Genomic DNA, 22,284 nt, shown 5'->3' with positions numbered 1-22,284 from the left:
TTCATGAGAACCTAACCATGCATTTTTAACTTTCAGTTCTTCTTTTCATTTCACCCACAACCTCATTTAAATGTCTTTTTCTCAACCGTACTATGCGTGTAATTATCCTTTAAACACCACCTGCAGCAGAACAGGCACACATTTCCTCTTCATTTAAACCTTAGTAAAGTAAAACATTTTGTTCGAGGTTCCCAATCCCCCGGTCTTGGAGAACTATAAAATTTTTTGTTTTTTCTCCTGCTCTAACAGATGCGATTCACCTCACTGTCTAATAATCATACCTTTCCACATAGAGGAGCGAAAACAACGTCAGAACTATAAGACAGTTAAAAAAAAAAAACTGGCAAGTATCGAAAGAAGGAAAAAAAAAAAAAAGAAAAAATTGAATGCACTGCAAAAAAATAAAAAATAAACACTATGCTGGGAAAAGGGAAGAACATCTACTTAATACCAAATATGAATACCAAAGAATAATGAAAAAAAAAAAAAAAAAAAAAAAACGAGGGAAAGTAAGAGGATGAGGAAGGAACCCATCCAGAAGACGCCATGAGTAAATGAGGAATTACGAGCCTGGTTATGCCCCCCCCAAAAAAAGGATGATTTCATTACCTCTAAATATGGATTGTAATTTTGGAGCATATTTCATTAGGAGGAAAATGTCAGTCTCTGTTAGAGCCGAGTACCGGCTGCTGAGCTTTCTGCTGAGAGCGAGGGGAGGTAGAGAAGAAGCGATGTTCATTTCAGCACACGTCTGTAAATGGGAAATTTTCTGTTTCATTTCAGGGGGAGGTAGAAAAATACTTTTTTTTGGCAAGGTGATGTCTTCCTGTAATGAAGGTGTCCGGAAAGGTATTAGACCGACACGAAATTTGTGCTGTGCAAGAACCAGTCCAATATCGATAACCTATACAGACACTACAGAATCTAAAAAAAAAAGAAATAAAAGATGCAGAACAGAACACAGTGAGACTAAAAACAACTCTATACAACCTCTTTCTACACTGATGCACTTATTCCAGCATTTCACTTGTGCTTGGATACCATCAAGGTAGAAGGTTCAGTACACCATGATCAGACAGCCTGCCACATGTGTGAAACGCTGGCCTCCCAGGAACTCCTTTAAATGGCCCAAAGCAAGGCCAGGCCTGTATGGGGGAATGTGGCAATAACTCCCAGCCGAGTTCCAGTAATGTGCAAGTGGTGTTGATTAATAATTGTATGTAGAAGTCTCAGACAGATGCATCTCTTCCGCAAAGTTGTTGACAAGTTATGTCAATTTTGTTGGACCACTCGCTGAATGTTCATTAAAACGACTGCAGTAGGCTCTTTAAAACATTTGTAAAGTTTAAATGTTTTACTGCGGCTAAGAGTCATCACTGTACGGTGCTTGAAGTCTTGTGCCAGTTTTCTGAATGGACAACACGGAATATGCGAGTGAGAAAAATCTACAAGGGCAACCTCGACAGAGGGCGCAAGACATTATCTAATATTGTCTTCTTCAAAATGAGTCCACAAAAGGGCTCTCTTCAAGGATTTCATTTAATCCAGTAATCTCTTTTTTCATTCCTGCTCACTTGAAATCTAGCATTCCTCACCAGTGAGGTTCCTCACAAGTCAAAGGACCCGTGCGAACATTTGTAATGAGGACGCCATGTTTAAATTGCATTTCATGTTAAATATTTAGCACAAGGAAATTATTGCTATTATACAGCAACAAATAAATTACCATGTGAGGTCCAGAGCTGCTTAAAAACCGTGCAGGTTCCTCATTTTAGTATTGTGTACTCATACTTGGACTGAAAAATTCTATTTGGTACAAAAAAAAAAAAAAAAATCCCCGCACTAGAGGACGATCGGGTCAATTTGGAGGCTGATTTGTCCTTCCCGAATGTTGCAAAAAGGTGTCCTTATTTTAGGCATGTTTAAAAGGATGGCTTTCCCAGATTATCCTGTGATCCAAGTGACAAATTCCAATAATGCGACACTCATTGCCAGTTATCACAAACGCTTGATTGCAGGGTGGCACAACCAGTTATTAGGTTTACGGTCAACTTTTTGCACATAGGGCCAGGCAGGTATGGACAGCTTTTTCCCCCTTAATGAATAAAATCATTTAAAAACTGCATTTTGTGCCAAAAAAAATAAATAAAATTTTCGATCTAAATCATTGAAGTGTATGCAATAAAAACAGAAAAAATTAAAATAAGGGGGCAAATACTTTTTTTCTTTGACAGCATTGTAGCTTGTGATGTCAACATGAGATCATGGTTCCCACCAAGAAATCAGATACCATCATTTCAGCTTTTCACTAAACCCCACATGCAAGTCTGCTGACACATTGAGGTATTAAAAGGTCTGCACAGGGAAACAGTGAATCCTGTAGAAATATTTTCTTAGGCTAAAGGTTTCCTGTTTGGTCAAGGAACTGAGCAATAAAAAAAACATGATTAAGAAAGGAGGTGAAACGTGGAACTGCTGGAGGCAGATTTGGGTGCACAGAGGAGTCATTTAGAGGTCACGCTTTGAGTAATTAATAAGCCAGACGTGGCAGTTGTGTACGCAGAGGAAAGCTGCCGGCGCTTTATCCGGTTCAAACCTTGCTTTAATAAGAGAATTCCGTGAAAGCTGGATATAAAAGAAAGCTCGAGCGCATTCTGTAAGGTGCCTTGGGTACTGAATTCCACTACCTGCTTGCTTTAATTGTGTTGCATGTTTTTTCACTAAAAAACGATTGCGAGACAAAGGTTTATTGCATCGTGAGCTAATACTTGCAGAATGAGGGAAACCAGGGTAAACACCTGAGTGCTGGAAGCGCAGACAGCCCAGACGGTGTCCAGGGTTTTACAAAATGAGTTTTAAGGAAGTTGCAGAAATATTTATAGATCGAGTCTTCTGTGTGGACTCAAACAGGTTCAGAAAAGAAGCAACAGTAAACTAGAGAAATAGACAAAAAAAAGAAGCTTTTCCTCCCCACTGGATCTGAAGTGCAGGCCGAGTTGAGCCGTCTCATTAGCTCCAGAAAGGATCTTAAATCTTGGCGGATAACTGTACCGAGACACAAGAGACAAATCGCAGACAGACACGGACAGCGTAAGCGACTAGGTTCATCTCGGCACAATGGCATTCCTGTGGTCCTATCCCCATGCGCGCCTCCTGTGGCTTTCTGTAAACTGGATGTGATGCCGAGAACGCCGCTGGAATACCAATGCGCCAAGTGTGTAACAGCATCACGTCCCCAGGCGTCTTGCTCGCACGTTGCCGTGAAGCACAAGCCAGCTCCTGCAGCAGCAGCGGTTCGGCTAATAACATGATTATAAATGGAGCTCCTGTGGGAGGAAGAGCGGGAGACTGGGCTCCACAATGGCGCAAGTGTGTATATGCAGGCTGCCCTTTATAGACTTCACTGATGCATGCTGACCGACAGAACGATCGGGGTGTCCGCAAAGGATGCAGACATTGTTAAATGGGAGCTTGTTGATGTTTAAGAACTTAATTTAGATCAGGGGACAGGAATGAATAAATAAAATAAAAAAAAGAATAAAAAAAAAAAAAAAAAAGCAATATCACGATCCTAGTCACAAGCTGCATTCACACTCGATGAAAGCGTGTCACACAAACCAGATGAGACAAGCTTGTCTCGCCAGCCATCTGGCTGAGAAAACAATATTTCCTCGTTCCATCTCTAATAAAGATGGACGCGAGATGGCTCTTTGCGGCGCGTGTGTGTGTGCGCGTTAGCACCCGTGTGAGGTTGTGTGTATTAGCAAGCAGTGTGACAGATGACAGGCTAAGGGGCATGCAGGTACGCTTCAGACATGCCCATTCTAACAGAACCATGTGCTCACGCTCAATCTCTCTTACACACACACTTCCTGGATCACAGTGTGTGTCTTAGAGTGACTGGTAACTAGTTTTCAAAGCCTTCAAAACACAAGATTTTCAAGCAATATTAGTCTGATGGTGAGCCAGACCAAACAGACTTTTAAAGTAATGGAACTAAAACTAGTTTGAAAGAAACTGCAGTAGGAAGTCATTAACGTTCCAGTTTATCTTCGAAGTAAGACAAAACATGACAAGGTGTGCTGTAACCGGAAACCTTTAAATTGATTTAAATTCTGAAATTTGACTACTTTCCTTGCTTTTCAATACACATTGTCCATCCGTCAACACGGATGCACCACGATCTTTACCTCATCAGAAGTGAATCATCCTCCTTGCAGGGCTGCTTTCTGCGGACCAAATAGGTGAAAGTCCAGTGGAGCGAGATCGGGACTATAGGGAAGATGATTTACCACGTCAAAATCAAAGACTGTGCAGTGAGTGTTGACGGTGTGAGCAGAAGTACAGTATGTGGAGGAGCATCGTTGTGCAAGATCACAACACCCTTGGATAGCGGTCCTCTACGTTTAACCCGAGGATTTGGCTTCAGATCTTCAATAAGCGTCTCACTGTAACGAGCACTGTTGATTGTTGACCTTTTCCTGATAATGTTCCAATTCTGGTTCCAGGAAACTATAAGCATTAATGAACTTTCCAGCTGATAGTGGACTTTTTCCTCAAGTCACTGATTGAGGATGTTTCCATTCCAAACAAACCGTTTACTCTCAGGCTCGTAGTGATGAATCCATGTCTCGTCACCAGTAATAATTCTCTTTAAGAAACGTCTATCTTCTTTAGAGCATTAGTCCAAATTTTGTTTGAGGATACCCAACTGCTTCTGTTTATGCTCTTCCACGAGTCGTTTCGGCACCAGGTACACCCTCAGTACCAACACAAAAAAAAAAGGAATCCCTGCAAGTTGTTCTTTTGTGCAAATCAAAAGTGGGGCATCCATTTTTGCTGGCACCGCAGTTATAAATGACCTGATGCAATACATTCACACCTGCACTGCAGACCATAGCTTAAACGGAAAGCCCTGATTAGTGCGGCCAACAGTAGTTTTAACATAAGCGGAGTACGGATAATCTGACTCATCCTCGTACTGTATATTCTTGCAGGAGGCTAAGATCTAAAGAGAGGGATTGAGGACAAGAACAATCTAGAGGATGTTGTACAGCTAGCAATATGAATCACAATTGGTAAAACCTTTGAACATTCAATGCAATAAGGGAATAATTACAGAGAGCTGCACAGACAAAAGATACAGATAAAACAAGATGGACATCATGATTTTATGAGCAATTTCACTACATAGAATTGTTGGATGCCTGGGTGGTGGTCATGAGATCACACGTTGAGACATTTTACACATCCCAAAAATGCAATAACTTCCATACTTGGGCAAACATTTATCATGACAGCAAAAGGGTTAGATCACTGAATCTGAAATCTCCTTCCATAGAAGTTACAAGCTACTTCTCATTAGATTAGATTATGTGGAGCATCACCCATACAAGTCCCTCTGAATTAGCCGTGACTACATAATGGACGGAGTACCAATCAACATGCATACACATTACAGACACTTTGGAAATGCCAGTTATCCTGCTCTGCAGATCTTTGGATTGTAGGAGGAAAACAGATTACCCAGAGAAAGTCCACCAAGCAGAATATGAACCCGAAGGCAGGACTCGAACCCCTTAGAGGTCACAGTGCCAACCACTACACCGGGGTGCCACCCATATTACAAACAGAGACCTTCATCATGAGTACATTCAAGGATTTTGGAAGAAAATAAAGCCAAGGCAGTGCTTGGTGTTAATGATGAAAATCGCACACAGTCAGCAGATGGAACAAGCCCTGCCAAGAGCCAAAGCAGCCATTCATCGTATCATAGCCAAGCCCTAATAAAAGCTCTAACATGTGCAGATGGAGTCCAGGATTTTAAGCAGTGTTTGACAGGGAACATTACCGAGGTAAGGTGGTGCAGCGGATGGCTAACTGCTACCCTGACACTCACCGCACTGACTGGCTCTGCTTCTCTCCCTCTCTGCATCTGTCTCACACCCACAAACAGCCATCACAAGAATAGCAGCCTTCCATTACACTCTAAAGCTCTGAAAAAAAAAAAAAAACCTTTTAGATACTGTTTTCTACACTTACTCAGCCGTTCTATTTTCCCCATTATGGCCTTAGTTACCCTTTCATAAATAAAAAAAAGAAAAAAAATCCCTCGCCACTCCAGACACTCCCTGCCTTGCACCATACATAAGAGCCAGAGAGATAAGGGAACTCTCCCTTCCCACTGCCTGATTTTCATATCAGACGCTGCTGTTCCACTCCTGTCTCCTCGAAACACACACACACGCTGTATCTTATGCAACCGTTCGAGGCTGTATTGAAACATGGGAGGACTTGGGCCTATACAAGCGCTAAGAGCACCATGTCTTTTTATCCCTACGACACTTTCTCTCTCTTCCTTGTACCTTCCACCTGAGCTCCTGCGATGCGCAGAGCCGAGTCGCCTATAACATTCAGCCCACATTCCGGCCAGCTGGCTGCGAGGACCATTTATCGATTCGTCAATATGTATCCATAATTCAGCCGTCCATTTTAATACCCAGGCCAACACCTGACTGAGAATCCCATCATTTCTCTCTCCATCTTCCAGGCCCTTTTTTAGAGCTTTTTATTCATCTGTGAACAGGATATATCCACAGTATCCATGCTTCTTTGCACACAGGTACGAGTCACATCTCTCAATATCTGATCTAAAAACATCCTGAGCACACTGAATGTGATTTGGGAAGAAAAAAAAAAAAACCTGCTCTGGGAGGGCCATGTTATTGAAGTGTCTACTTGCTGAGCAGGCTGAATGTGGGTAATTGGGTGGATAGCACTTTGTTAGAAACCGGGCACCTATGAACAAGGTGCTCTAAAAATAGGAGAGACAGAAACTCTGCATCAGGAGCGATCAGAGAGAGGAGATAATCCTATACCATACTTGCACTCCCATAAGCAGGCAATATGGCTGGCAGTGATGCAGCAAGTCACCCCAGGGGCGCCATGAAAAGCTTTTGGGCTGACGCCCATAACGTGGCACACAATCATAACGTAATCTTAAAGCAATGCAATCTGACCTGGAATATACATGTTTCTACTGTAGGAGGTAGAATAAACCTAATTATAGAAAAAAAAAGTTGGCAAAATGCTGCATTATGACTCTACAGACCATGAGTATGCCATAGATACAATATAAGGAATGGCACATGATTTGGGGTCAGAAGTAACTCAGTGGTTAAGGCATTCGACTATTGATTTAAAAGTCCCTGATTCACCCACATCAAGGTGCCACTGTTGGGGCCCTTGAGTAGGGCCCCTCAACTGCTCAGATGTATGAGAAGTATCCAAGTCTGGATAAACGCATCTGGCAAACGCAGTAAACATAACCAACACCTATATGTGCATTAAAAAATAAAAAGGACTGACTTTCTGCGTAGCTCATCCCAAATAAAGTAAATTATATAAAATCTTTAGGAATAGAATTTAGCTCCATAATCAAGACTTTTTAGATCACAATCACAAGTGAATGGATTTTCTAATCCATACATAGGCATTCACGTCGTCACTTGCACCATATCATGACTGAGCTATACTCCATGTGGGATAGACAGGAACAAAAGTCCACCAGTCCAAGTTGACAGTAATGACTGCGAGGTCACTATAAAGGCAAAGTTTGGTTAGCACGCCAACGTGATTGGCTGTTACCTGGGTAACAGATCCTGCCCGCTTGGTCGCTGAGCTGCGAATACTTCTGGCTCCTTTTTAAGCCTCTCAAACAAGGGGACTTGGCTGGAAGTGCTCTAGGTAACTAGCCAACATACTGTGCAAAAGAATTGGAAACTTACACATCTGATAGTTTTCTGCATATAAGGTTCTTTATTTGATATGATGTATACTTGACTTTATGTTCTAGTTTACTCTCTTGCCCAAAGAGATGGCATTCTGCTGAAAAAATCTTGGCATTTCCTGACCTTGTAAACGTAAACAAACTTTCTCCCCAGTTGTGTACATGTAAACTCTTAACGATAAGCTGAAATCTGCGATTTCTAGTTTATTACCCTCTAAAACCTTGCATTAAACAGAAGTCCAGGTCTTGCGCGTTTTAACCCGCGCAAGCTGCTCAACCATGGTTTGATGCCTAAATGCATGTTTTCCGAGCTGCCAAGCGATCCATCAACTCTGCATCCGGAGTTTCCTTATGCTCTGGTGAAGTGCGCGCACACACCTTGTGTTGAGACTTAAGCTGCTTTCATGTCTGGAGAAGACAGCCTTCAGTTCCACATGCTATGAGATCTGCATAAAGTTATCAGATTTTGTTGTTCATCTGCCAGATCTTTTTTCTTTCCAGATGCCTTTTCAAAAGAGCTTAGATATTTTCCTTAGAGCAATAACAGCCTTTTTCCTCCCTTATCATGGGCTGACATTTTTCTTCAATGATGACGGCAGATTGTCTTAAGGGTTTACGCTGTTCAGCTTTCAGTCAGAAGGAAGGCACACACCAAGTCGAGAATGTGATCTTGGGACACATATGATTTGCCGACTCAAAGCGACAATCATTTACAAGTGAGCAACTGGAGAGTGGTTAAATTCAAGACTGCTGAAAAAACAGTAAAGGAAATGGTGAAAAACAACTATAGTCTTTCTGGATGGCATACCTGGTATCTTATACAGTTAGGACCAAAATTGGCCATCCACACAGGGAGGGGGGTTGGAATCGCACCAATCACTAAGCTCACAAAAGGTGGAAGTGGGTGGAAAGCATTTTTTGTAAAACTTGCTCTAAATGCTTTGCTGGGCGACCCCTTAAAGGGAACAGCTGAAAGACAAAAAAGCAGTTTTCTCTAGACATAACACTTATGTCTATGTTAAACTTGTGCTTGTTTCTGCTTAAGCAAACAATTTCTTCACAAGCTCTGCTTATTCAGGTTGATGTAAGCAGAATTGACTGACTTGCAATTAAAGGAAGTCACGTCATCAGAATTTGGGGGTGAACAGTGGCAACCCGGCGGCATCAGGGCTCAAACCGGGGGCCTTCTGGTCAGCATTCCAACACCTTATCCTTAGCAGCTATCCCTGCCTCTGTAAATAACTGCCACAAACATGGATCGCCCGATGAAGCCAGTTGCAGACCGGTGATGAAAATATTACGTTCACAATTGGGAAACAAAGATTTCTATGAAAAAGGCTACTGGGAGCTGATACAAGCTCTGTACTTGAATGTGAGTACTTCTGTACTTCTACTCAAGTATGCAAGCAAGCAGAGAACATCTACTTATACAGTAGGAGCCACCTCAAATAGCCGAGGCCGAGTGAATGGCGTGTGGCTGCCCTTTGGATGGCCTGAATGACGGTGGCTAACGCTGACAAAGTTTAATGGTTAACATTAGCACAGGCAGTTTATTTACATTCCAGAATTCCCAAAACAGTATTTTACACACTGTGGTAAATAGGTTTATTAATATATTTAATCATTATTAAAACCAGATGTTCTGTAAAGTTTATTTTTATCTTCGTCCTCACTTAATTCTCCTGTTCTCTTTAAGCAGAGCTCGGCTGTGGAGGATGGGGTCAGACGGGTGACGGCTGGCCTTTTGGACCCACTGGAGGACCCTGAACATGCTGTTAAAGGAGCTGTAGTAGAAATGATGTCACAGAGCAACAGATTTAGAATTATGTTTGTTCAGGTCTATATTCTGAACATTGCAAAACGTCTGATACTTTGATAAACGTCTGATACAAAAATAAATATTTTTAAGTCATGTTTGCGAGTTTTAATTGTTGGGGAATTGTTTGGGGTATTTAAAAAAATTATATATATTATACATATATTATATAGTTTATGCTCATGTGACCCATAATTATTTTTTCTCAGTATAAATGTTTTGGGTTTTAAGAACTCCATCAAAAGAGCAAAGATAAACTCAGGAGTGGAAGGTGTGAGACCTCAGTGGAGAATACTGACGATGACATGGTGCTAATTGCTCTGTTTTTTGGCGGGGGGGTGTTTAGACCTGTCTGTGCACAAATGTGTTTGTGTCAAAGCCAACTGAGAAATGCAGGAGCACGCACACACACACCCCAATCCACAAATGCGTACATGTGGCACTTTAACTGTTTTCTTGTAAATCGTTGATTAAACCTATGAACACAGCTGTTCAGCATCAGTCCTAAACACAAGCGCATGGTCTATTTTTGTCCTTAATTAAAAGACATCAATATGTTAATTTACACAATGAAAACATTATTTTTCTGCATAAGATAAAAGCAATATTTAAAACCAAACAAGCCAGGAAGTAAGTGTTCCATACATTACAGTACTGTGTATAACCAAGTGCCCTAACCAACCTAGCTACAGTGTACAGTACAAACAGACAGTTCAGTATGTGCACTGGTGGGGATTGGAGGATGAATGAAGACCTCATTTACAAGGTAAAAGACGATCAGAGGTGTGAATGCGCATCTCCGCTGTGTGTGTTTGAGGTTCCTTGGGGGGCATTTTTTAAATCAGTCCGTCTGAATCTTTATAAATGGCAAGTTGGGGAAATCATGTTTGAGAAAACGACAATTAAACACTTGATCATTTGCGTCTGTCCTATTTTGTACTTAAGTAACCCATATAAATTTTTTTCAGTTCAAAAAAATGCTTGGTGGGTTTTTATAACTTCCATACTGTAGGTTAATAATTTGCACCATAACTGAAGCGGAGAAGGATCTGAAGAGACTTCTCTATTACATCACGACCGAGATGTCCAGCAAAATAAACACCGTCTGCGGCACGTTTACTGTGGACATTACACAACAGCCATGTCCAATAAAACAGTGCATCTTTAATAAGTCATATTGGCTTTGAGTCAGAAGTAAAATTAACGAAAGACTAAGAAGCCCCGTAAACTTGACACGGGCTGACTAACAGTAATTGGTGTTTTTATATTTATGGTTTTTGTATCCATTTTTAAAAATGACTGACACAAAATAAAACCTGATTTTTAGAGTATATAATTTGCATTTATATAATCAGTGTTGGCTGATTGTGATTGAAACCCGTGGGGTACATTGAAAATTTTTATTAGTAGTAAGCCAGGCTTTAGTAGCCTGGATAAATCACAATATAAGCCCTCTCCAGCGCACACACAAGCTATCTGAAAATAATACATGAAATCGCATTAATCCAAATGAAACTTATAAAAAATAAGCAGTAAAAATACATCAGTATACTGTAGGTGATCCCCGTCCTGTGATAACAGGCGCTAACCCTCTGGAACTTTAGTTGTTTTAGTATTGTTTCCAAGTGTGAATGTTATGTTAATTTATGGGGATTTAATCCGTCTCTGCTGCCGCATCTACTGTATTCACCGTAGTGATAAGTGATTAATGCCCCATCAGATCTTTGATGTGGGGACGTTATGCTGGTTAAATGATTAAAGAAATACTGATCCGTATGGGCAGATATTTGTTCCAGATATTATGCGCCATTAATCGATTTGTTTTTCCAATTTTTGACCAGCGAAAACCTATCCACGAAAACCTATCCACGAAAATCAAAAATATAACGAAAACATAAAATTTTGAGCTGTAATTTGATATTATTCATCAGTGTATTAAACAGAACTGGATAAAATACACTGTAATGTAAAATACATCGCCTGCATTTGTATTTCGTACCCACAACTATCGGTATAGATAAATTACAGATGTTACCGTATCTTTAAGGATTATTAAGGATGTCTTAAATATTGCAATAGTTTTATTTATTAATTAATAAATTTTAACTGGACACTGCAGTTAACTAAAGCAGTCAATGCTCCACCTGACAGGATTATACAGCATTGCAACCATCTTATTGGAAAGCACATGGGGGCGTTTATGGGGCGGGGCATCGTTAACTGCGACATCACACTTGTCATGGTTCGTGATGGACCTGCCATGGTCCAGGTGGCTGTTTGACATGACTCCTACTGTATTTGTGTAAGATTTGCCCTAGGAAATCGCTACTCTTACTCAAGACATGCATGTTCTTTGCCAGCCTCTGGTGATATGGGGGTCACGGTAGCAAGATCACAAAGTGCAAAATAGGCTGTAGTTGATTCGCACAGTTCTGTATTTAGGAAATCGTTGCTCACACCTTAATGGAACTTGCAAATGAATGTTTGATTAAAAGCATGTGCACTTAGCTTGACAGTGCAGTTAAGCTTGTAAATAATAGACCTAGTGCTAGTATCAATTAAAGGAAATGTGCGCCTGATCTGAGAAAATAGAGTCGCGAGCGTCCCCCTTACTTCCAGCTGACCCCACACCATCGGTCTCATGAGGAAAAGGACAAACCAGGGCTGTTTTAACTTGAGTTGGGAGTAATCGTAGGGTTTGAAAAATGCAAAGAAGCCTGAACCCACAGCTCGGAGTTTAAACTTGTTACCCAAGACACTTTGTTAATGACTGTACCAGAGCTTTGTCTTACACTTGGGAGTTTATACATTTGCTTTGACCGTACTAAAAGGATAGTTCGTGCTTTTTTTTTTTTCCCTAACCCATCTTAAATCACATTTGCATCACAAGTGCATCACCATAGGTCTCAGTCATTATAAATTATCCTGCTCTGCACACAGACCGTGAAGTTCGTCAGCCAGAACACAAGTATAATGTAAGTAATTGAGGCCAAATTCCACAACCTTGCAAAAAGGCATTTCAAATAAACATACAGTAGCTTCTGCAGTCCCACTGAGCTAAATCAAAGTGGCGTCCAGAGATAGTTCAAGAGAAAGACATTTCATCCGAGTCTCAAACAAGTGTTGTGGAATTTGGCCCAGAATACTTAACACTGTACACGCATTATGGATGACAAACAGTTGGTCTGCAGAAAAGGAAAATTTGCTAACGACCCAGACCTATTGTAATAATGCACCTCAAATTCTTTTAGTGCTTCTACAAAGCTAAACAGCTCACCATACTTTATTAAATTATGACAGCAACCATTTCTAGTTTATTTTAAGCTAATAAACTGCACAACTAAACACACATGGAAATTACAACTGGACGAAAACTTGCCATGTAGGCTAAAAGACTTCGAATTTGACCAGTTAAGTAACTAATCAAGCTACTAATCAATGCCTCAATACCACTGGCAATCCACTGAGAGACCCACTTTAAATAAGAGCGGATGCAAAGTCCTATATCATATGGAAAATGACCAACAAGCATAACCATTACAGCCTACAAGACATCCACCCTGCCAAGCTGACCAACTTTAAGCTTCCTACGTTACGATATTAACTGACAATCGCTGACCAACAGTCCAACTTCATCCTCTATCAAAGCTTTAAAGTCAAAGGTTCCCCAAAATCTGTGTTAATACTCCAGCTAAAGGTGTATCATCTTATATGCATCTGCATCTTTAAAGTATTCTACATGCAATTTTCTCTGGGGAAAAAGCCAGTCTTGAATTTTTTTTTTTTTTTCAAATAAAAACATTAACATGGATGTCCCCACAGTTGTGTTGTGTGTTAACTGACCTCATGTTGAAACACAGTCAGTGGAAGAAACACCATTTGGTCAAATGTATGCGGATCCCTGACCTCCATACGAGTGTCGAAAATCCCATGTTCGATCCCTTTATCTCCATTATGGAACCCTTTGCTGCTATAATGAATTTTACTAATCTAGAAAGGGCTTTAATAAGATTTTGGAGCGTGGCTGTGGGGATGTGTGTTCATTTAACCACACGAGCATTAGCCAGGTCAGGCACTGAAGTCCTGGTGCAAGTGTTCAAATTCAGTCTCAAGGGTGTTCAGTACAGTAGGTTTGAAGTCGGGCGTTATGCTGGACATTGGTGGAGCTCATGAAGCATGCTTTGAAGAAATCTTAATGCTGCAGAAAAGGCTCACATCTGTTACAGTAAGACCTCTACAGGATATATAATCTACACAGTTGTGTGGATGTGCTGTATTTCAAGTATCATTAAATGCACAGTCACAGGGATACTCTATTGTGACCAGATTTATGGCTGTGTAACTAAATCCCTACCATTAAGGTCCAATGAGTGTTTTTCTATTTTATCCAGAACACACACAAGACTGAAAAGGTGGACAGATGTTTGCCTACCTCTATTCTTCCTGTGTCCGGCTGGAAGCCCCGTGCAGGGTCCTCGGTGGTCACACGGCACTGGATGGCAGAGCCATTGATCTTGATTTTATCCTGTTTCAGACCCAGCTCGGGCAGGCTGCGACCTTCACACACCCGCAGCTGAGCGTGCACCAAATCCACACTGCCACAGAGAGACACAAAGAGAAACAAAAAGAGCATGAGACAAATGTGTGCTTTTGATTTCTAAGCCAATTTCCATAGTCACCTACAAGTGAACAGGTTTCTCTTTCTTGAGCCTGGTTCCTCTCACCGTTTCTATCTTATGGCATATCAGTTTTTTTCTTAACTTATTTAAGGTTAACACAAGCTGGAAATTACACATCCACCCACTTAGATTATTGATTTGGTGGTGCCAATGTCCCAAAATGTCTGAATTTGCCAAGACCGAGCCTCTCAACTCCTTGTTAGTCATCATGATTTACTACAGCTGGTAGCTTCTTTTTGCCAACATATAAAGGATTTCATCAAAATATACTACAATGGGAACGTCTAAAGAGCTTAGTGCAGATCTGAGAAAGAGGATGGTAGATTTATACCGGTCAGGAATGTCTGTGCCATTTCTAAAACGACTGCAGATTCCAAGATCAGTTCAAACAATTGTACATATAGTAAGTTCAAATGGTCAGAGCCGACCAATGCACATGAAATGGAAGCTGCTGGTACACCAGTGTCACTGTCCGCACTTAGGTTTTTACATCAACATGGACTAAACAATCAAGAAAAAGCCATGCTTTTCCAAAATTCACACCTCCAATCTTTATTATAATTTGCAGCTGACCACTTGGACAAAGAAAAAGCCTTCCAGTGAAAGCTAGACCAGAGGAACATTTGTTGGAGCAAAGGTAAGGCTCTTCAGTATGGTGGTGGTACATCATGCTTTGAGGCTACTTGGTTTCCAGGGAAACTGATGCATTGCATAAAGTGGAGGAAATAATAAAGGAGGAGGACTACCAGAGAATTCTTCAGGAGAGCCTTAAATCATCTAGATGGTTGAAACTTGGACACAATTAAGCAGATATCAAAGCTGATTGCAAAACATATGAAGCCGGCGGATTTTAAACTTTGGGAGCGCCAACTCTTGAAAAATTGCGGCTCCTGTTTAAAAGTCCAGTCCATGCCAGAAGAAAAATGTATTTCAGCATTACTAATTCGGCCAAAGAGAGTGGTCAAATCTCCAACTAGAAGTCTCCCATAAGCTTGTTGATGGCCACCACCAGTGTCCTGAGAGACTTTCAGCCAAACATCAGTTGTGCTGTATGTATATTTTAGACTATATGGATATTGGACTGTTGAGAGAAACCAAAACATGTAAAAAAATATTTGGGAAGAAGTGCCAGAAGGGTTCGATGCATCTCAACACACCTACCGGTCAGCTTCGTCACACTTGCCCCAAAACATGATATGCTAAAAGTTTAGGTTTTTCATGGAAAAGGAGGTTTTTTTTTTTAATTCTGTACCAAATGCTCCATTACATCAAGACCATTTAACATGTTCTGGTACAATTTGGGGAACAGGAGGAGATGTATAGATATTCAGAAACAGACTAACTATTGGAAGTAGTACCATGTAATAAATGAATGAAGAGGAAAAAGAAAGAAAAAAAAAGCCTGAAATTTTACACTGTCTAGGGGCAAATGTCACAGTAATATTATAAAAAGTGTCTTTTTAACGTGCTTTATGGCCCCAAGGTAATTCAATAACACACTAAGAGCAGACACCTCACTCCATTAGGCTTCCGGAAATGACCAGGTTGCTGCTGTTAGCATTCTAGATAGCATATACGCTGCCTAAAAAAAAACCTCACACTGATTGCATCGTTTAAGCTTGTGCGATGTCACAACCATTATTTACATTCAGAATCGCATTAATTTCTCTCCAAGATCTTGTATTGATTGGAGTGAGACCGCTGTGCAGGATCTTCACCAGCACATCCCCAAGATTCCCTCTGGATTACAGTCTGGACCCTGTGGTGGACAATGTGCGTAAAAATGACATCTCGTGCTCCTTGAATTCCTGCTTGGACAAGAATCTTATTATAAAAACCATAGCAATAACTTCACTTTCACGTAAATGCGAGCCCGCAGTCAGACGCGGAGTCTGCGGAACAGCAAATAACACGGAAGCATACTGAGCACGGCTACTGCTTATATTCATCCATATTCAGTACTGGTATTTACCATTATTCAGTGTCTGGTTTCATTTGGAGAAATAGACACAGAACACAGTACATACTAAATTGAAATGCAAATCAGTGAGAGCAGACAAACACAATTGCAGACATGAGTGGGACTAATTGAACTTTGCTGAAATAAGCAGGATTGGTGAAAATTCCTGGAGAAACATGATTAATAACCAGACAATGTAACTGCCAGGAGATCCAAGTGTACTGTGGTATACGATTTCGCTCCCGTCGATCAGAGTAAGACCGGCCAAGCGTCTGTCAGTGTCCGTTATCTTGTGTATGAGGACGAGGGCAGATACTGTAGCACTCCTCTGAGGATTATACTGTCCTGTGATGCAGCATGAGCAACTGATAGTCATCCTCCAACGTCCTTCAACAGTTGATAGCTGTTGTAATATTAAGGGGTAGATACCAGAAAGGAATAGGGACTAGAGGTGATGGCTAAAATAAAAAAAATATATATATATACAAAAATGTATGTTTATTCGACAGGAGACATAACATGTATAATGTATTAAATGTCAAAAATGTACAAGAAATTGTATGTACTGATAGCAAGATAGTACGAGTGTAAGAAGTGACCTACTGTAAGCACCAATAAGCATTCAGCATGAAATGAAACACTACTAATCAGCATTGCCAGTTCTAATCATGAGCCGCCGAATTTTCCCCACCAAGGCCAAACATCCTCCCTTCGCCTAGTGGTGGCGCATCCATATAAGTGAACTAGACAACTACCTATAGAGGAACCTTGGCATGGGCAGTTGGTGGGGTCTGCCGGTTGCTTGTGCTGAGGGGGTCGCCACAGCAGGCAATCTGATCTGCACAACTTGGCACCGGTTTTACACTGGATGCCCTTCCTGACAACCATACCATCATCTAGTGGCTGGGCTTTGGCAAGGGCAGGGAAAAAAAGAAAAAGTTCAACCTCTCATCTCTGTAAGGACAATGATTTGCTGAGAAACATCTGCCGCCATCTCTATCCTCAACCTCCCACCCCCAGCCAGCACTCATGAGCCACTGGTTATCTGGCAAAGTGATGCCAATGTGAAGTTAAGTAATCAATGCATCATGTCTAATAGACCCAAATTATCTGGCTGCTAATAAAAAAAAAATAATAAAAAAAAAAAAGACGACAATTGAAGTATATAGACAAACCTTAAATGTTTTGGTATCAGCTATTGTGTGCACATGCATGCACACGCTCACAAGCTCTGCCAAGTAAGGCCTTCAATTAGTCTGCGTTTTTTGATGGAAAACTTTTCAAATAACATTCGTATTTCATACGAAGGCATTTTGGCTCGCTCACATCTTTACAAGTATGCTCCAACATCTTTCAGATGACAAAAATGCGCCAAAAGACGTTAATTCCGATGCCTTGCCAATCAGTATCAACTAATTTGAACTGGCATTCGTCCAGTCTCTGATTAGTCCGATTTTGTAGCACACTATGTGAGCTCTTAAAACGAGGTCGCCTTGCACCTCTAGGGTCCAGGTTCGATTCCCAGCCAGGCTTGATTTCTGTGTGCATGGAGTTTGCATGTTCTCCCTGTGCTTGGTGGGTTTCCACCGTGTACTTCGGTTTCCTCCCACAGTTCAAAGACTTGTAGGTTAGACTAATTGGCGTTCCCAAATTGCCCATAGTGTGCGAATGAGTGTGTGAGCTGCGATGGATTGGCACCCTGTCCAGGGGGTATCCTGCCTCGTGCCCCAAGTCTCCTGGGATAGGCCCCAGGCCCCCCACGACCCTGGATACAGGATAAGGCGGTATAGACTGGACGAGTGAGCGAGCGAACAAGCAAGAACCATATGTACTTGCAAAACTTTTTTTTCCTCACACCACAGGGCGGTGGGACAAGAGTTCAGTATTTCAGTGCCAGTCGCTTGCGTTTGATACTGTACTGTGAGAAATAGTCCTGTGTGTTTGTTTTATATCGCCAAGTGCAATGTAGTGAAAACCTATTGCTCACCCCACCCATTTAATCTGTCCTGGAGGCAAACCTGCTAAGAAGGGGGTGAAAAAAAAAGAAGCAAAGGGAAAAAAAAAAAAAAAAAAAAAGCCCACTTGCTTCTCTTAGCCGTTCTCCAACTTGGTTGAGTAAAAAAAAAAAAGAATTCGGGGGGAAGGGGGTGGTGAATCTGAGTTCCGAGCTTATGTTTTGGAAAATGATCACCCTATTGAATCACAAATGTATTTATAGAACAGTATGATGGTGTGCCATATGTAATTATAAATTACATATGGTATACTTAATACCAGCTGTAAGCTGTCATTGCACTGTAATAACCAATTTATTCAGCTTGCTATGGCACTCTCCTTCTTATGATTGACTTTCTTCTAATGAGATCGCACAGAACACAATATGGAGACACAAGCCCTGGCCAAAAGATTGACAGAAGTAATTAAACATGCTCTGGATACTATCTACATACAAGCGGTCAAAAGATGTCGGTTCCGAGGCGTCATCAGCTCGCTTATCCAAATGACAGAAATGATCGCGGCACTATTTAGGTTCATCAGAAATCAGTACGCGAGGTATTTCGCTCTTTATCTTCCCCATTTTTTCCCATAAATACTGTCACTCACTAGTTCCCATTAGCCTGCTCTTCCAGTCACACAACAGCAGACAGCTTATTTCTTAACATAAGCTCGAGCGACATAATAGTCAGCCTCACTCACTGTCTATACCGCTTTATCCTGTATACAGGGTCACGGAACGCCTGGAGCATGCCTCATGGGGCACGAGGCGAGGTACACCCTGTGCCAATCTATTGTTGGTCACACCAACCAGCCTAATCTGCATGTCTTTAGACTGTGCAGGGAAACCGGATGAAATCCACCAAACAGACAGAACATGGAAACTCCATGCAAGCTGTCCCCGAGGCGGGAATCGAACCCGGACCCTGGAGGTGCAAGACGCTACACACTTCATGCACAAGAGCTCTTAAATACACATGATTGGCTAGTGTAGCTGTGATTGACAGGGAAGATACAGCGAGATCCCACTCATACCGAGCAAACAAGTAATTTCGCTCTCCCAATGTGAGAATAGGCCGTCTGCACATTCTCTAGTTCTTAAAGAAAAGCTAGTGTGTTGAAATTCACACCAGCATTGCGAGTGCTACAGGGAAGGATGCCGTCATGCTCCGACGCGTCCCCATTATACCAGTCTGACAGCGCCGCTCTCACTCTCTCACCCATCAGCTTCTTTACCTGGCAAAGAAAACCAAGGGACCCAAGACAGACGAGCAAGACTGACAGATCCACAAACAAAGAGAGAAAACTAATATATTTAAATACCTACAGTAAATATAAAGAGACAGACAACATACGATGAGTGAGAGGAGTTGATCAGCATGATTACAAACCGTTCATGATTACAAATCAAGGGACCCAAGACAGACTAGCAAGACTGACGGATCCACAAAGAGAGAACAAAAACTAATATTTAAACATCTAAATATAGAGATAAACGGACAACCTCAGGATCTCGCACTGATAACGACATGGCGTCAATGCCGAGAGCCGCATTAACTTCGACAATCGAATCAGTCTCTGATCCAATTGGATAATCTGGTCATTACCGCAGACCTCAACCGGTTATCTTGTTGGAGCGAGCTCCCCAGGGCAGCAATGTGAATTTATTAAGCAAGCAGATCACTATTGTTATCTAACATGTCATTATCCGCAGTAAAACGAGTCCTGTACCACCATGAGCTCAAGGTTACACTGGGAGAAGAAAGCCATTACTTCTAAACCACCATAAAAAAAAAGCCAGACCACAGTTTGCAACTGCACATGGGGACAAAAATCGTAATTTCTGGAGACACGTCCTGTGGTCTGACGAAACAAAAATTTCATTGTTCAGCCATAACAATGAACGATATATATTTGGAGAAAAAAGGGTAAAGCTGTGAAACCTTAGCTACAGAAGGGACTGGTGCACTTGACAAAATACATGGCATCATGAGAAAGGAAAATTATGTGGATAAATTGAAACATCTGAAGACAGCAGCCAAGAAGTTAAAGCTTGGGCACAAATGGGTCTTCCAAATGGACAATGTCCCTAAGCATACCTCTAAATTAATTAGTGGCTTAAGGACAACAGTCAATGTATTGAAGTGGCCATCACAAAGCCCTCATCTCAATCCCATAAAAAATAAATAAATTGTGGTCGGCACTGAAAAGGCGAGTGCGAGCAAGAAGGCCTACAAATCCGACCCAGTTACACCAGCTCTGTCAAGCAGAATGGGCTGAAATTCTAGCCACTAAACTATTGTAGAAAGCTTGTGGAAGGATCCACAAAACATTCGGCCCAAGTAAAACAGTTCCAGACCAATTTTAGCAAATACTACTTTATTTTTGACAGATGAAAGTAATAAAGAAATTCCATAAAATTCTCCCGCGCTCAATTCTGACATTTAACAAACGCGAAAAAAAATTATTGATCTGAAACAGAAGTTTTTTTTCTGAAGTCTATGTAAATATCTGGTCTGAACTGTAAGCATACAGGAGCTCTTTAGGCTCCATCAGCAGTTAGATTACTTCACAATGCTAAAAGGTTTAATACAGAAATCACCGTTAACTATTTGAGAAAACTTCACAAGGCTCAAATTGCATTGTAATGTAATGTGGAAAAGCGTATTCAAGTGCAATTTAAAAATGGCTTATAACGCCAAAAATTCTGTAAATCTGTTTATAATCCATAATGTCTAACGTGCATTCACCCATTGGCAAATAGATGGTGTTATGCTCTTCTAACAGCAAGAAAATGTCAGCTCTGCGGAAATATTTCACAGTCTGAGAAAATTCGGCGACCTACAGTTTTGTAAGACATGCTGAATCACAACAAACATGGTTTTTTTTTTTTTTTTTTTTTTTAAATGTGTCTCATTCATTTTACATTGAATTTATGCTTCACAAAAAGGTTTTTGTTGGGCCATTTAGGAACTGAAAATTCTTCTCTCCGAGTATGTAGCTGCACAAAAAGATGAAATGCTTGTGCTTCTGAAGCAGGTTGTTTTTTTTTCCCCCAAGCTATACAGACAAAAGACAAAACAAAAGAACAACCCCCCCGCCCCCCCCCCCAAATAATTGCATTAATTGAGCCAGATACAAAGGCAATATTTCAGATGCATATATAATGCTTTTTTTTTTATTTTATTTTTTATAAGTAGGTTATTCAATACACCCGAAAAATCTGGGAATAGGGTGTTGGATCCACTGCAAAATATACAGCAACATAAAATAGTTTTGTCCGCAATTAACAGGCAGGTTTGTATATAATAAAATGAAAACATGAACAGGGGTAGGCCATGCCGCCTGCGATTGCGATTTGTATCTTTTTCGTTTTTTTTGATATGATTAAACTTTATCCTGCGAAATGTGAAAGCTCTGACGTGTCGCTCTGTAATCTGGGATTGACGACAGCAAACAGACGAATGGAAATTGCAAAACTCGTCCCGTGTCGTCCAAGTTCACCCTAATCCTTCATAACGTGAGGCTGTAATTCTATTAGCGTCGCGCTCGAGGAAGGACGCGAAAACGCTTGGAGCTGTTTACATTCTGATTACACACACAGTTCTCAAGTCGGAAGAAAGATGATAAGAACGGTACGGTGTTTAAACAGCTGCAAGGCAAAATTTAACAACTGCATACTCCATCAGACTAGCGTCTCTGCTAAATGAATAACAAACTACAACAATGTGCTATAAAGTGTGTGTGTGTGCGCGCGCGCGTGTTTGTTCATGCCTGGCAGGTTAAGGAATGAGATGCAGGAAATAGCACATCTTAAACAGATAAGACAGCGAGAGGAGGCATCAGAGCCGCTCGCTTTCGCACTACATCAATAAATCAAGTTATCAAGCGGCGCGTTTTTCACCACAGATTTAACAAAATGTTACGACGTTCACAAACTGAACCTCCAAAGGGGTGCACGTGTGTGTGTGTGTGTCCCAACATACTGTTCTTTCAGTACATATACAGTAGTATGATTGAAATCTCAAGAGAAACAGACAGACAC

The 22,284-nt window shown here is 41.2% G+C and overlaps 1 protein-coding gene across 1 annotated transcript in view; it reads right to left on the bottom strand.

Annotated features, from left to right (window-relative positions):
- Positions 1-22,284, bottom strand: part of pcxa (pyruvate carboxylase a) — a 161,294-nt gene that overhangs the window by 85,647 nt on the left and 53,363 nt on the right. Inside the window, exon 9 of the mRNA XM_053478152.1 lies at positions 14,038-14,200. Within this exon, the coding sequence (XP_053334127.1) occupies positions 14,038-14,200 (163 nt within the window). The remainder of the gene's footprint in view (positions 1-14,037; positions 14,201-22,284) is intronic.

This window comes from Clarias gariepinus, chromosome 19 (assembly GCF_024256425.1).
Source record: "Clarias gariepinus isolate MV-2021 ecotype Netherlands chromosome 19, CGAR_prim_01v2, whole genome shotgun sequence".
In the NCBI taxonomy this organism is placed as follows: Eukaryota; Metazoa; Chordata; class Actinopteri; order Siluriformes; family Clariidae; genus Clarias; species Clarias gariepinus.
Note: the sequence above shows the minus strand (reverse complement) of the source record. Positions and strands in the feature narration are given on the sequence as shown.